This window comes from Sturnira hondurensis, unplaced genomic scaffold, assembly GCF_014824575.4.
Source record: "Sturnira hondurensis isolate 20B ecotype Veracruz unplaced genomic scaffold, ASM1482457v3 Scaffold0008380, whole genome shotgun sequence".
NCBI classification, from domain to species: domain Eukaryota; kingdom Metazoa; phylum Chordata; class Mammalia; order Chiroptera; family Phyllostomidae; genus Sturnira; species Sturnira hondurensis.
Genome location: NW_028081011.1, coordinates 3879724 through 3894846, shown reverse-complemented (window position 1 = coordinate 3894846; position 15123 = coordinate 3879724). Strand labels below are relative to the sequence as shown.

Here is a 15123-nt window from a genome sequence, read left to right as displayed (position 1 = left end):
ATCTTCCAGCCGAATACCCTCTAAAACTACAAATCCCATAATCCTCGTTGGGCTCGCTTTTTTTTTTTTAGGTGGCAGCAGCGGCGCCTGATCGTTAAGGAACCGTATCGTTCTCTCACCAACTTTTCTTTGTCCCAAACTGCCTTTTCCTTCTTTTCGTGATTCCTATTCTTCCTCGCACTTTTATTTTAATATTTTGAGATTCTCTGTAATGCCATTCTCGCCTCTGCTGCCCTCTTCTCAGCCACAGGACCCGCACTCCAAGCACCGTTGGCGGGGAGAACGGACCACCTAGCACCCGGGTAGAAAGGACGTCGAATAGCTTCCTATTCGCCGAGGCAGCGGCCCAAGCAGGCCTAACCCTATTCCCCACCCACACTCTTTTTTTCTATAAGGCGGGGCGATGCCGCAGCGTGCGCTCGGGAAGGCCTCGGGAAGGCCTATTTGCGAGATGGTGGTGGTTGTAGGGTCTCAGTCCGCGGCTAGGGTCCCTAGTGCAGGCGCCGGGTGATGTGCGGAGGCGTCGGTGTCAGGGATTTGGGTGTGGAGGGAGAGGTAAGGGTGTGGTGCCCCCAGGTGATCACGCATTGAAGAACTCTGGAGAGAACAACTCGGCCATTTCGGAGGAAGAGGAAGTTGATTCACATTGGCTGTTTTGGTGCTGTTTTGTTTTTTCAGTTCAGCAGAGAATATTTTCTGGGGGTGGGGGAGGACGGTGGTGAGTTAAAATAACCTAGTATTTTACTGAGAATAGTTTATTGGAAGACCGTACACAACGTTCCTTTCCTTATTCTACTTTTAATGTTCACCACTTTGCCCCTCCGAAAACCTAAGTAGATAAGCAAAAAGGAACGACCAGATAATAATTTCATGAGGACCACCTTGTTCCTTAGCTAGGCCCCTCCGGGTTGCGCTGACGCAAGTTACGTGTGTACCAAACCTGGGGAAGCACGTAGCAGTCCCCGCCCCTAGGACGGAGGGCGGGGCGTCATCTCCAGCACGTGCTGCTCCTACCCGCGCAAGCCCAAAAGGGTGTGCGCAGGCGCTTCCCGCTAGGGGGAGGAAGGAGGCGGGGTAGAGAGGTTGTTGGGTTTAGAGCCGGGCGGAGACCGCTGAGACTCATTCCTCAGGAACAAGGGTCGGGTGTCAAGGAGACCTTTTCACACCAGCTCCCCGTCCCCCGCCTACGGTGGGTGGGTTCGCGCGGCAGAGACAAAGGATTTCAGTAGGCACGAACATAGCTGCGAAGGGAAGTCGGGTGTCAGTTTGGGGTTGTGGGCTTTTGGGGAGGATTGAGGGGGGCTATATTTAAACTCCCGGAGCCGTTAAGTTGGTTCGTACTCGGATGCGCGCGCGACCTGGGTGGTGGCAGAGTGCGCATGCGTATTTGTGGGGCGAGAAGAACGCGCTCCAGTACTGCGCGCTCGCGGCAAAGCGGTAGTGGTAAAGGAGAAAAGGGTCGGCGCACGCGCGTTTGCTTCCTCGAGTTCTTCGGGTGTCGCGGGCATCTTGTTTTGGTCTCGCGGGCGAGTGGGGCGCGCTTCGGGGGCGGCGCTTGGGCGCGAGACTAGGGGAGAAAAGCAGACCTGCGCGCGCACTTGGGAAAGGGGGGAGTGGAGCGGGGTCTAAAGAGGGGGATTAAGCCCCCTGGTTCCCCCCTCGTAGCCCTCGACTGGGACAGAGTAAGGGGAGGAAATGATAGAGATGGCGGCGGAGAAAGATCTGTTTCTGGTCCCTGCCCCGCCACCGCCACTAAAAGAGGAGTCAGGCGGAGGGGGCAGTCCCTCGGTGCAATTGCACCGAGAGGCCGCCTCCGGGGAGCTCCGCGGCGGGACACAGCGCGGGCCGGGCCCACGCGCACACTCAGCTGGAGTCCCTGCTTCTGGGTCCTGCAAGGGGAGCCCCAGGGCTACATCCACTCCTCGGGGTGGCCAGTCGCAGCAGCAACGAGGGGGCAGCCCCCAGGCGCACGGGGAGGCCCGACTGTCGGATCTCCATGGGCGAGCCGCTCCTCCGAACGTGGGGGAGGAGCGACGGGGAGGTGGCGGAACAGAACTGGGCCCCCCTGCCCCGCCTCGACCCCGTAATGGCTATCAGCCCCACCGGCCCCCTGGGGGAGGTGGGGGCAAGAGGAGAAATAGCTGCAATGTAGGGGGAGGTGGTGGAGGCTTCAAACATCCGGCCTTCAAGAGGCGCAGGCGGGTTAATTCGGACTGTGACTCGGTATTACCCTCCAACTTCCTCCTGGGGGGCAATATCTTTGATCCACTGAACCTGAATAGTCTTCTGGATGAGGAAGTGAGCCGCGCACTCAATGCAGAGACCCCTAAGTCATCCCCACTTCCAGCCAAGGGGCGAGATCCAGTGGAGATTCTCATCCCCAAAGATATTACTGACCCGCTCAGTCTCAATACTTGCACTGATGAGGCCCAAGTAGTGCTTGCTTCACCACTCAAGACTGGTCGGAAGCGGCATAGACACCGGGGACAGCACCACCAGCAGCAGCAGGCAACTGGAGGGAATGATAGCCACTCTGTGCTGCCCACAGCCCCCCTCACTCCCTCACTCCATGGGGAGGGGACCACACAGCAGCAGCGGCATAGGAGCCAGAACCGAGATGCCTCCCAGCCCTATGAACTCAACACAGCCATCAACTGCAGGGATGAGGTCGTGTCTCCCCTTCCGTCTGCCCTACAGGGTCCCTCAGGCTCCCATTCAGCCCCTCCAGCTGCCTCAGTTACCTCTGCACTCCCGTCTTCCTCCTCACGACATCGAAAACGTCGCAGGACTTCCAGCAAGTCAGAGGCAGGGGCTAGGGGTGGAGGCCAGGGTTCCAAGGAAAAGAGTCGAGGGAGTGGGGGAGGTCGCCACCATCTCCACCAAATACCTGCAGCAGGTTTCAAAAAACAACAGCGCAAGTTCCAGTATGGGAATTATACCAAGTACTATGGGTACCGGAATCCTTCCTGTGAGGATGGTCGCCTTCGGGTGTTGAAGCCTGAGTGGTTTCGGGATCGGGACGTCCTAGATCTGGGGTGCAATGTGGGCCATCTGACCCTGAGCATTGCCTGTAAGTGGGGTCCATCCCGCATGGTAGGCCTGGATATTGATCCCCAGCTCATCCACTCGGCCCGCCAAAATATCCGACACTACTTGTCTGAAGAGCTGCGTCTACCACCCCAGACTTCTGAGGGGGACCCAGGGACAGAAAGTGAGGAAGGGACCACAACCATCAGAAAGAGGAGCTGCTTCCCAGCCTCACTGACAGCCACCCGGGGTCCCATTGCTGCACCCCAAGTGCCCTTGGATGGAGCAGACACATCAGTCTTCCCCAACAATGTTGTCTTCGTCACGGTAAGAGGGTCTTGGGATAAGGGCCAGTTATGAGGATGAGATTAAAAGAGAATGAGGCAGGACCACGTTATGAGACAGAGGGGTTTCTATGCATGTAGTCCTCACCTGGAGAACCAGAGCCTCAGGAAGAGTCTGAAACTGCAATTAATTCCACTGGTGGTCTCTCCTACAATGTGGGAAGGCGGGGGCGCTACCAGGACTCCTTTCTCATGACTTCTAGCCTCCAGATGGGATCTGATTCCTTTTGCTCTGATCCTTTATCTGGACCAGTCCAGACCAGTTCACCTTTTCTTGGGGGTTACTGCTGATGCTCTATAGAGGATTTGGTCCAGATAGAAACTTGCCCTCCAGCCAACTAAAGGTTCATGAGGGATTGGTATCAGTATTGAATGTCTTGGGGTAGGGGGAGAATTAGGGTTGTGGCTAATATTTACAGTTTCTGTCCTTTGATAGGGACTTTGCATTAGATACAGAGTTGGTTGAAGAGTGTCATGGTCAGGAACCTAAGTTGCTTGGCCTTAGATCACCTCTACATTGACCCTAGATTGTGAAGTAGAGAAGAGTATGAGTCCTTTGCAGGAGGGGAGGGTAATATTCATTCTTCTTCGGTCCACCTAACTCCTCATCAAACATTCCAGTTTGACCATCTGCAGTAGAATTGGAAAAATGAATTTTCCAGAGGATGATAATGAGCTTTTATGGAAAACGTTTTCTAAGGGATGGGCTCTTCACTTCTCAGGAAGAAAGAATAAGCCTGAAACCTTGCCAGCCATAACTATTGAGCATTTAGGTCCGTTTATATAACATTGAGTCACTCAGCTTAATGAACAGGGTCTTAGAGGAACTCCAGCATTCTTTCTCTGCAGTTTCACCCCAACTTTGGAGATCTCATGGATACTTTGCTCAATTTTAAACTACCCAGGCTCCTTTTTATTTGACTTACCAATACCATACAAGAAAATGAGACCGAGGGTATCACAGATGATTGTGGCCTAAGGTTAAAGTGAGGCTATAGTATGAACTGTGTGGGGGGCAGAGGTGCTTTTAATGTGTCTGTTGACCTTGATCCCCTTTTCTTGCCCTCAGGGTAACTATGTGCTGGATCGAGATGAGCTGGTGGAGGCCCAAAGACCCGAGTATGATGTGGTGCTTTGCCTCAGCCTCACCAAGTGGGTGCATCTGAACTGGGGAGATGAGGGGCTGAAGCGCATGTTTCGCCGGATCTACCGGCACCTACGCCCTGGGGGTATCCTGGTCCTGGAACCCCAACCTTGGTCATCCTACAGCAAGCGAAAGACTCTCACAGTGAGTTGGAGTTTTAGTGGAAGTTGGGACTATCCTTCATTTAGTTAAGGCAAAAAAGTCCTCAAGGAATCACAAAGAGGATTTTCTAAACAAGGTACAAAGCATCATTCTCCATCAAGGGAGAAGGCAGCAAGCTGAAATGGTCCCCTGTTGTTCTTCCTAGGAAACAACCTACAAGAACTACTATCGAATCCAGTTGAAGCCAGAGCAGTTCAATTCCTACCTGACATCCCCAGAGGTGGGCTTCTCCAGCTATGAGCTTGTGGCCACACCCCACAACACCTGCAAAGGTAAAGTTGGCTTATTTTGTTCAGGGAGGAAGGGAGACTGGTCCTGATTTGGGTGGGGAGGGTACAGACCCTGTGGAGTTGTGAGATCCTGCCATACCCTCCTGATTGCATACTCTCCTCTCAGGCTTCCAGCGTCCTGTGTACCTGTTCCACAAGGCCCGTTCCCCCAGCCACTAAACGGCACCCTGAAGAGAGTGTGTCAAGAAGCTGCCTGCTGCTCCTAAGGACCTGGGAGAAAGAGTATCCCAGTCTTTCCTTTCTGGCTCCAAAGTTTCTTTTCTTGGATCTGCACAGAAAGCTTATCCTATGTTGCTGCCCCAGCCTCTTCCTTATACTTCTGGTACCTAAGCAGCAAGCCCAGCTGTGCTGGGGTTACCATCTTCCTCTCTCCCAGCCCACTGGGCTGAATGGCATGGACTGTTTGCTGACCTCTGTTCTCCTAGGGCACGGGAGGTGGGAGTTACCAAGTTCTCTAGCCTCTTCCTCCTGTTCTTCCAAGGGGAGATTCTCATTTTCCTCAGCCCTTGTCCCTAGCTACGTTTCAGTGGACTATGGATGGATGGACTGAGGCCTAAGAGGGGGAAGCTTGGTGGGGAGGCACGCAGGTACTGTGAATATCCCTCTGCTGTCCCCCATTGGGAGAGGGGGTTGGGTTTGGAATGTAAGAACAGCACAATAAACTTGTTTAGGGCAATGGCCCCCACACCTATGTCTAGCATTTTTAGCTGCTAGGAAGGGGTAGTGCCTGCCAATACCACCTGTGCTTCCTCTGCCCAAACTATAGTTTCAGGTTTTTTCAGTGGTTGGGAAGATAATGGATTGCCAGATCTACACATAACTATATAGAACTCTAGTTAGGAAAAGGGGGTATAATGCAAATTTTGATGTGAAAATTCAAGTTTTCCCTCACACTTCTGAAATGAAAACCCATTGACAACTTTTTTGTGGAAGTTTTGGCAGAAGGCTAACTTTGGAAGTTAACAGTGATGCTCAAAAAAGGCACTTCACTTTGGATCAGATCACCTCCCTGCTATAGGACCTACCTACACGCACCCTCCTGTTTTGGTGCTGTGGAACCAGACTAATGGGCAGTTTAACTTAACATGTAGCTCTTTAGCTTGTCAAGTGTCCCTGGAGCTTTGGACATTCAACAGTGAGTACTCTTTGGTCAGGTGTAAAGATGGGCAAGGCTCTTGAAGGTAAAAGGGGACAATTTAACTAGGTGCTAGTAGCTAGCTACCTTGCATGTTCCCCGAGTCAGGTGGGCTGAGACCCACCTGTTAAAGTGATCAGGAACTAGTACAAAGAAACAAGTGGAGTGTTATCAAAAACAAAGGTGGTAGGTGTGACTTTAGGAAGATATGGGGAGGGTATCTAAAACGCTGGCTTCAACCAGTGTTCCACACTTGTCATTACTAAGTTCCTTAAAAAATGGGAGAGGAGACAAAAAATTTCCAGGCAGCTTTCAACCTGCAGCTTGACCCCAACTTAAGCCGCCAAGAAAAAGTCCCATTTATTAGCAAGACCACTTTATTCTGATACTTATGAACTACAGTAATTCTGTGAGCCTCCAGGTCTACACTTCCCATCGCCTCAGTGTCTGATGCATGAGAAAGGTATCCTCTGAAGGGCGCGGCCGGAGTTGAAGGCGCAGAGAGGGTAGACTGTCCAGGGTCAGGTGTGGAGATTCATAAAATAATGTTTCTGGGTCACACAACATAGTCATGTCTGGCCCTGGCCCAGGTGGCTCCTGTTGGAATTGGAGTCCAAAGCAAGGTTACACTCGGAAAAAAGAACCGGCGGCAAAAAGAGGGGAAGGAACACGGGATTCGAGTCCAAATCCCTCACCTTTGGGGGCGGGGCTCGAGCATGGATTGGCAGGAGCGCCAACCTCTCCCTCAGCGCAGCATTCAGAACCTGTTCCTCCGGCACCTGCAGGCTCACCAGGTCCCGGAAAAGCCGCTTGGAGCGCGGCACATTCAGCCCTAAGACCACAGGAGGAGTAGGGGTGAGTCACACCTCTCACCCCTACTCCCGCGCCTGGCCGGCCGTCTACCCCCCTCACCCTCGGCTACGCTCTCCTCCACGACACAGCGGGTTTGGAACGACTTTCTCAGCTGTTCCTCCACGGCCTTTGCGGCATCGAACTGGCCCGCGGCTGCGGCCCGCGCAGCCTGCAGCTCGAGACTCAAAGCCAGGCTGCTGTGCTGCGCAGGCGCACTCAGGTCCTGCGGTGCCACTGGCTTCCCGCTAGGTGCGCCGGTGACCGGCAGCGGCTCGGACCGGGCTGGGGAGGGCGGCGCCAGGCGGAAGCGGACCTGGTAGCAGAGAGGAAGGTGGTGAAGAAATGGGTGCAGGGTCCTCGGGGGGGCTGCCGGCCAGGCCTTACGCCAGCTCACCTGCCGCCCCTTGCGGGACCCGCCCCGCTGGTTTGTCCCCCACTTCCGCCGCCTCGGGCTGCAGTTCTGCGGTTCGGGGCTCTCAGAACGCGGGCTCAGGCTCAGGTCCAGGCCGGGCTCGGGCACTGGAGCTCCGGGGTCCGGGGCACGGGGTTCTGGAGGTGGTCCCGGGGCCACCACGGCCTCTTCCCCTTTTGCGGATTTTATCTCTGACTCTCCGAAGGCCATCATCCTGAGACTGGCTGCAGGGGAACCGGGTTGCTAGGGGCCAAGGGTCACAGGGCATGCGCTCACACCCCCTCTTCCCGGCTCCTCCCAAACACCGCTACCGGAAACCGTTAGTCCCTATGCAAGTGATATTCGTAAACGTCATTTCCGTTACTGCTCCACGTGTCTTTAGTGGGCTTCATTCCGCAATCTCGGCTCCACCCCTAGGCTGGGATTCTTAGAGCTGAAGCCTGTGGAAGCCCTACGGATCCTCATCAGAACCAGTTTTCCTTTCGAAATCTATGACATTGTGCACTGGCTGGTGTAGCTCAGTGGAGTGAGCGCGGGCTTGCGAGCCACAGGATTGCGGTTCGATCCCCAATCAAGGCACATGCCTGGGTTGCAGGCCAGTTCCCAGCAGGGGCCAGTTCCCTGCAGGGGGTGCACGAGAGGCAACCATACATTGATATTTCTCTCCATCTCTCCTTCCCTTCCCCTCTGAAGATAAATAAGATATTTTTTAAAAAAAGAAATCTATGACATTGTGTCCTTGCCTATTGAAATCTTCACCTGGAGAGCTTCTGTTGGAGTCCCGTGTGTGTCAGCCCTCCCTGTCGGGATGCCAGCTTTAACTTAACGCTTTAACTTAACTGTCCAGCTTCCCTGTATTGGACCTCCCTACCCCGTGACTTCACAGCATCTCCGGATTTTCTGTCACCTCTGAGCTCGGACCAGAGCTTCCCAGTTTGAGGGCAGGGCTCGCTGACCAGCCTCCAGGCCCCATGGTTACCTTAGCATTAACTGCCTCACTTGGCCATGAGGCTTTTTGACTTTTTCCTTTTCGTGGGTCTCCTAAACTATTTGTCTCTATAAAAATAGATATTTGTATGTTGCATACAGTTTTGGGTTTTTGTTTTTCTTTTTAAATAAGGGCTTCGTGGATTTATCCAACCCCTGGACTCCAAACCAGAAGGCTGGAGGTCTGCTCATTCCCAATGTTCCTTAGGCAGGTCCTCTCAATTCTGGGAACCTCTGTTCTTGGGTTCAGGACTCCGAGAATCTACGAAAAATGAGTTAATAATGCAGCAGGCATGTTTGTGTATCACTTTTCTGTTTGAGAGTATTCACATCCTTTATCTTCCCAAGAAATGCTGTGGAAGATCAGATAGAATGGATAGTGTTGCCCTCGTTTTACAAAAAAAGTTTTCGAGGATCTCAGTGATGAACGCTAGAGGCTTACCTGCTGAAGTCCGTGATAAGAAAGTAGGCTCATTCCTTCTACTCTTCATTTGTAGAAGGGAGTAGGGAGCTACAAATGTAAATAAATACATTTTCTTAATGGAAGTATAACATTTAAAATTTTCAATAGTTACTTAACTTGGAAAGGAGAGAATAGAATGAAAAGAGGCAAGACTTTGAAATACTTTGTTCATTTGACTGCAGAAACCTATGTTTTACATGATTGTGATAAAAATTAATTTTTAAAAATCAGACCCTAAAGATTGAAAGTAAAATGAAACACATGAACCTAGTTGGTATGAATGAAACACATGTATGTCTAGTTGGTGGCCTAAATGCAGAGAAGGGAACTCTTCTGAATGACTTGAAAACACACTGTTTTAGCTGTACATCCAAAGATCTACCCTAAGGACAAAATCAACTGCCATTTTAAAAAATTGCCATAAAATATTAAATTGTATCCAGTAGTCATATTGTTGGGAATAGGTGAAATGTGAAGGCTAAAACATAATTATGTTGAGATTACTTCATAAATATATATAGTTGTCTGATCACTATGCTGTACACCTGAAACTAGTGTAAAAACTACTGAATGTCAAAAAAAGACAAACACTGTATGATCCCACTAATATAAGGTATTTAAAGTAGTTAAAATCATAAAGACAGTAGAATGGGAGGTTGTCAAGGAGGGCCTGGGAGGAGGAAGGAGAAATGGGAAGTTAATGGTTATAGAGCAGCGATTTTCAACCTTTTTCACCTCATGACAAACTTAAACTGATTACTAAAATTCTGCAGCACACCAAACTATATATATATTTTTTGCTGATCTGAAAAAATAGGCACAACTTTGATTTATTCACATTGGACAGCTATCATTGTGTTGGCTGTTGTCATTTTATTTGATAGTCTAAAGGAAAAGAGGTCAGGTCCCCTGACTAAATAGTCAGGTATTACATGTTTTAAAAATTCTTGTGGCACACCAGTTGAAAATCTCTGATATAGAGCTTTAATTTTATAAGATGAAAAGAGTTATGGTGATGAATGGTAGTGATAGTTGTACAACATTATGAATATACAAATGTACACTTAAAAGTGGTCAAGATGATAAATTTTATGTTATGCATATTTTGCCACAATAAAAAATTGGGAAAAAATAATTATGTTTATTTGTATTAGAACAGGAAAAATAATGCAGATCTAAAATCTAATTTATACAAATTTCCTGTAGTCTTGATTTAATTAGGAAGTATCGGTGTGAACTCATGGCTTAAATTAAAAAGCATATCTGCCCTGGCTGGATGGCTCAGTTGGAGGGTCATTCCATACACCAAAAGGTTACAGGTTCGATTCCTGATCAGGGAACATACCTAGGTTGCAAAGTTTGATCCTAGGTCAGGTTACATATAGGAGGCAATCGGCTGATGTTTCTCACATAGATGGCTCTCTCTCTCTCTCTCTTCCTCTGTCTCTAAAAATCAATAAACATATCTTCGGATAAGGATTCTTTTTTTAAAAAAATATTTTATTTATTTATCTTTGGAGGGGAAGGGAAGGAGAGAGGAAGGAAACATCAATGTATGGTTGCTTCTCGTGCATCCCCTGCAGAGAACTGGCCCCTGCAGGAAATTGGCCTGCAACCCAAGCATGTGCCCTGACTGGGAATCGAACCTCGATAGTCTGGTTCGCAGGCCCACGCTCAATCCACTGAGCTACACCAGCCAGGGCCGGATAAGGATTCTTATTGAAGTTGGGTAATAGGTACATGGGGTTTATTATAACATATTCTTTACTTTTGTATATACGAGGTCTATCCAGAAAGTATCCAACCATGTACTATGAAATATAGAGACATTATTGAAGAGTATGTAAGAAACATTGTACATAAGACAGTGATGTCTCAGTCCCCTTCAGAGTAGTCACCTTGAGACCTCACACAATTCTCCCAATCTCTGTCAGCTGCCCCATCATATTTTCCCAAATATAATCGACAGTCTGAAATCTATTCCCTTTCAAAGATGACTTTTAAAAGATTTTAGTTATTTATTTTTAGAGAGAGGGGAAGGGAAGGCAAAAGAGAGGGAGAGAAACATCAGTGTGTGGTTGTCTCCCACATGCCCCCTACGGGGGACCTGGCTCACCACCCAGGCATGTGCCCCAACTGGGAATTGAACCACAGCCCTTTGGTTCACAAGTCCTCTCTCAGTAAACTTAGCTATACCAGCCAGGGTGATGATTTTAGTTTTGAAAAAAGCCAGATGTCATGGGGCACCAAATCTGGGCTGTAGAGGGGCTGAGTCACCTAGATGATCTGATGTTTTGCAAAAACAAACAAACAAACAAACAAACCTCTACACGAGATATGATGCATGAGTGGGCATGTTGTCATGATGAAGCTGCCAATCACCAGTTACCCATAGCTGCAGATTTCTGAATCACCTGAGTAGTTTCCAAGGAGAAATGTCCAAGCTTAACACAAAATTTAATGCAGATCCATTGCTCTACTCATTCAGTCATTTTGAACACGACGGCCACACAGTACACATGTTCATTCAACAGCATCTACCACCCCCACTGACTAGTACAGTGAAGTGGTGATTGTTCACACATGTGCATTCCATCCACTCTCCTTGGCTGCCAGGTTACATCAATGTCACGCAAATCCTTCTGGTTATATTAACAATGGTTGGACCTTTTCCAGGCATACCTCAAGTGTATAAATGTTTCTATGATAAAAGCTTTTTATTTTCTATAGTTTTTTGTTTTGTTTTGTTTTGTTTTTAAGGAGGCTGAGGTAGCTTTGTCTCACAGGAAGTGTTGGAGCTGAAACTTAAAACTGCCCCCCAGGCCTTGACTATGCTGATGGCTATAAAGGCTCTATAGGAACCCTAGCCCAAATTTCGTAAACTTAATTCCCCAGCCTCTAAATCTACCCACTACCTCTTCCTAGGCCCAGACATAGAGATAAAAACAAACCATTCTGTTTGATAGCTTATGTTGTGGGCCTTCAGGAAGTGAAAAGTAAACCCAAAGATTTTAAAGAAACAAAATGTTAGGGAATGAAGGCTCTCAGTCCTGCCCCCACTCTTTCTAGGATTTTTTTGGCTGGACCAGGCTGAAAGCCTAGAATTGCATTTCCTCTTTTAAAAAAATCCACCCTGGCTAGAGTAGCTCAGTGAATTGAGCGTCAGCCTGCAAACCAAAGGGTTGCTGGTTGGGTTCTCAGTCAGGGCCCATGTCTGGGTTGCAGGCCAGGTTCCCAGTAGAGGGGTCTCAAGAGGCAACCACACATTGATGTTTCTCTCCCTCTCTCCTTCCTCTCCCCTCTGTCTAAAAATAAATAAAATCTTAATAAAAAATAAAAAATAAAGAATAAAATCCCTCCTTTAAGAAGGTACTGATACATGAGGAAGACTTCTCTATCCTTAACTTTAGTCTTCTTGAGGCAGCATGTTGTAGTTACATGCAAAGATGGATTCCAATTATGTGCCCCACTAAACCACATCTTGACTTAGGACAATAGACGGTGGAAAGGAAGAACCCAGAAGAAAGGAGTGAGGGGAGAAATTGTAAATATGGTTCAGGAACTGAACCCCTTCTATTCTAGGCAAAAGAAGGGAAAAACAGAAAAGCTACCATTACCTGAGATTACTGTGTAGTACCCTCTGCCCACCCTCATCAACTAGCACTTCCCTTCACTCTCCAGGCTGGAGAGATCTCCCCTCTGCATCAACTGCCATCCAGGGAAATGTGGGGTAAGGACAGAAAGGGAATGCTGAAGGAAGAGGGAAAGAGGGACAAAGAAAACCCCTAGGAAGAGGTCACACTTTAGGCTCTTAGGTTCTGTCTTTGTGGGTTAGACTGCACTGTGTGGTGGTGGTGTTCCCTGTAGTCATCTGGGAGGGGCATCCCAGACCTGATTCCTGGTTTGGAGAAGACAAGTGTGTGTCCTGGAAGGGGTCATTCAGGGTTATCCTTAAGCTTCTGCTGGGCCAGAAGCTCTGGGTGCGCTAGGTGGGAGAGGAGACAGTGTCAGGGGTCCTTCAAGGAACCATGCCATTGAGTTGTGATGAGATGCCTCCAATGCTGTACCCCATGGCGCGGCTGGGACTGCTGCAGAGGGCATCTGGGAAAACCTGTCAGGGCTGAGAAAGGTTCCATCCACAAAGGCACCCTCCAATAGGGTCAGGACAAGTCAAAGAAATGAGGCAACAACCCTCTACCACCACCCTCTGCAAACCCCTTCTGCAGAGATCCCTCACTTCCTGTCTCCCACTCCAAAAATGGCTGCTGCCTAGGGATCAACCCAGAGACACTTCCACATTGTGTCCCTGTCACACAGGGACTACTGGAAGATAGATGTGGCTGACCTTGCACTTCAATGGCTTTGACCCACCCTCCAGCCATACACAGTGTACTTTCCCACATCCTACATAATCTCAGGGGTTCATAAGGTAACCCACTAGCAGAAGTTTGGGCCTGAGCCCACCACTCCTTTCTCTCAATATGGAAGGAACATACTGAGATTCAGAGAGGCGTGCACAGGTCTGCTGCAGGCCAATACACTGACCCTGCCCCTCCGGCACCAAGGAAAGGATTACAGGAGGGCCAGGATGAGAGCCTTAGTGAGAGTCTCCAGGGGTATGGAATGAGGCCAGATTCTGGGATGAAGTAGAGTTAAGAGCAGGGAACAGGGTCCCAGAAGTTGTCCACTGTCTGGATGAAGAGAATAAAGAAGGGGAAACTGGATGAAGCTAGGAAGAGAGAAACAGACTTTCAGGGTTGGGTATGGAAAATTCAATGGAGCTAGACTTGGCATAGGGAGGAATATTGGACTGAGGGCCTGAGCTTGCTGACAAGGGGATGTTCTTGATGTCAACACAGGGAACAGAAGGTTGATGCTAGTTGGGGCCTAAAAGAGCCTGGGAAGAAGCTGGTCTGAAACCACTGGAGCTTTAAGGGGATTGAGGCCATGAACAGAGTGGGTGAGGTTAGAGCCATCAAAGATATGGCCATAAGCCAGGAAAATTGGGCCATTGATAGGGGGGAATTTAACCACACAAAGGGACGTGTGGCAAGCTGCTGACCTTACGCTGGGATATAGGTCCAGAAAGATCTCTGCTGAGCAGGGAGTCAGTGCTGAAGATCTCAAAATGTGCGATGGAGGCAGTCTGTAACTCTATGAGGTTGAACACGCAGGAGGGTCTCCTGCTGTTGGTGGATCTTTGGGGTGAAGGGTGATTCCATGGGAACCTCTATTCAGGCAGTGAGGTCTTTCCACAGCTTGGGAGTGGGTGGTGGAAGAGAAGGATTCTAGTGCCTTGGACTAGAATCTCCACTTGGACTCTCTGCCTCCACTCTTTGCAGTGACCCCAGGACCATCCACCACATGCCAACAGCCAGCAGGAAAATACAGGGTGGGGGAAAGGGAAGGAGGGGAGGGGTCATGGTGGCAGAGAGAAGGTATTTGGGGCTGGGATGTTATTAAGGGACCCCTAGAGGCTGGGGCTATGGTTCACAGTAGTAACCATTCTGAGCAGCTGGGCAGAAACCTGAGGAGGGACCAGGGTCAGGGGTAAAAGGAGACCTGAGAGGGAAACAAAGCTTTGAGCTTCTGCCTTAGTCCTCAGGCTGCAAGAAATGGCAAAGACGGGGACTTGGCCCAGAGCCTGCTGGTGTCCACTGCTGCTGAGACTCTGGGACACTTGTGTGGGGCAACAGGACTCTTCTCCCCCAAAACTACTAGGGCAGAGGTCTCCAGCCTCTACAGACCCCCACCCGCCCTTGTCCAAGATGTGAGCCAGGCCTCCAAACCCCTTTATCTCAGCTAATGTCTCTGCCCAAACTCTCCTCTTTTTCCCCAGGTTGCCCCCAAGAGGTGCCTGGACACAGGCTGAGCCCTGTCCTAGAACCTGGGCATTCAGTGCAGCATGGACCTTAAAACTTATGAGAAAACTGACCCAGGGTCACCAGCTGATAGGTACAAAGCCAGGGCCAGAGCCCAGGGGACCTGCCTCTGTGTGATGCTCCACCCTTCCTCTCCCCACACCACCTGTGCCATTTCTGCTCCGGTGAGGGGAAACTGTGCTCCCCAGAGCCTAGCACAAATTCTGCCCCAGACAAAGAAGATAAATATTTGTCAAATGAGAGAAAACTACTCTTCAGGTTATAAACACTATCCCTGATTCTGACAGTTTGGGATCTGATGAATGTGGTAATATTTAAAAATCAGCCAAAAGTTCCTTGACACTTCTTTTGAGAATGGAGCCTATGTCCCCTTGAATCTGAGCAAGTTTATGACTCAGGTGCACCTTCACTAAAGCAACTCTGCT

The 15123-nt window shown here is 49.6% G+C and overlaps 2 protein-coding genes across 2 annotated transcripts; one reads left to right on the top strand and one right to left on the bottom strand.

Moving 5' to 3' along the window:
- The first annotated feature begins 59 nt into the window (after window positions 1-59).
- On the top strand, window positions 60-5658 carry MEPCE (methylphosphate capping enzyme). The gene is made up of 4 exons (XM_037054941.1): window positions 60-3354; window positions 4441-4659; window positions 4823-4949; window positions 5074-5658. The coding sequence occupies exons 1-4, from the start codon at window positions 1696-1698 to the stop codon at window positions 5124-5126; spliced, it is 2058 nt and encodes a 685-aa protein (XP_036910836.1). The 5' UTR covers window positions 60-1695; the 3' UTR covers window positions 5127-5658.
- Window positions 5659-6461: 803 nt separating this feature from the next.
- Window positions 6462-7850, bottom strand: PPP1R35 (protein phosphatase 1 regulatory subunit 35). Its single transcript, XM_037054939.1, has 4 exons — window positions 7349-7850; window positions 7015-7267; window positions 6798-6934; window positions 6462-6699 (listed from the first exon to the last, which is right to left on the bottom strand). The coding sequence occupies exons 1-4, from the start codon at window positions 7577-7579 to the stop codon at window positions 6526-6528; spliced, it is 795 nt and encodes a 264-aa protein (XP_036910834.1). The 5' UTR covers window positions 7580-7850; the 3' UTR covers window positions 6462-6525.
- Window positions 7851-15123: the final 7273 nt, after the last annotated feature.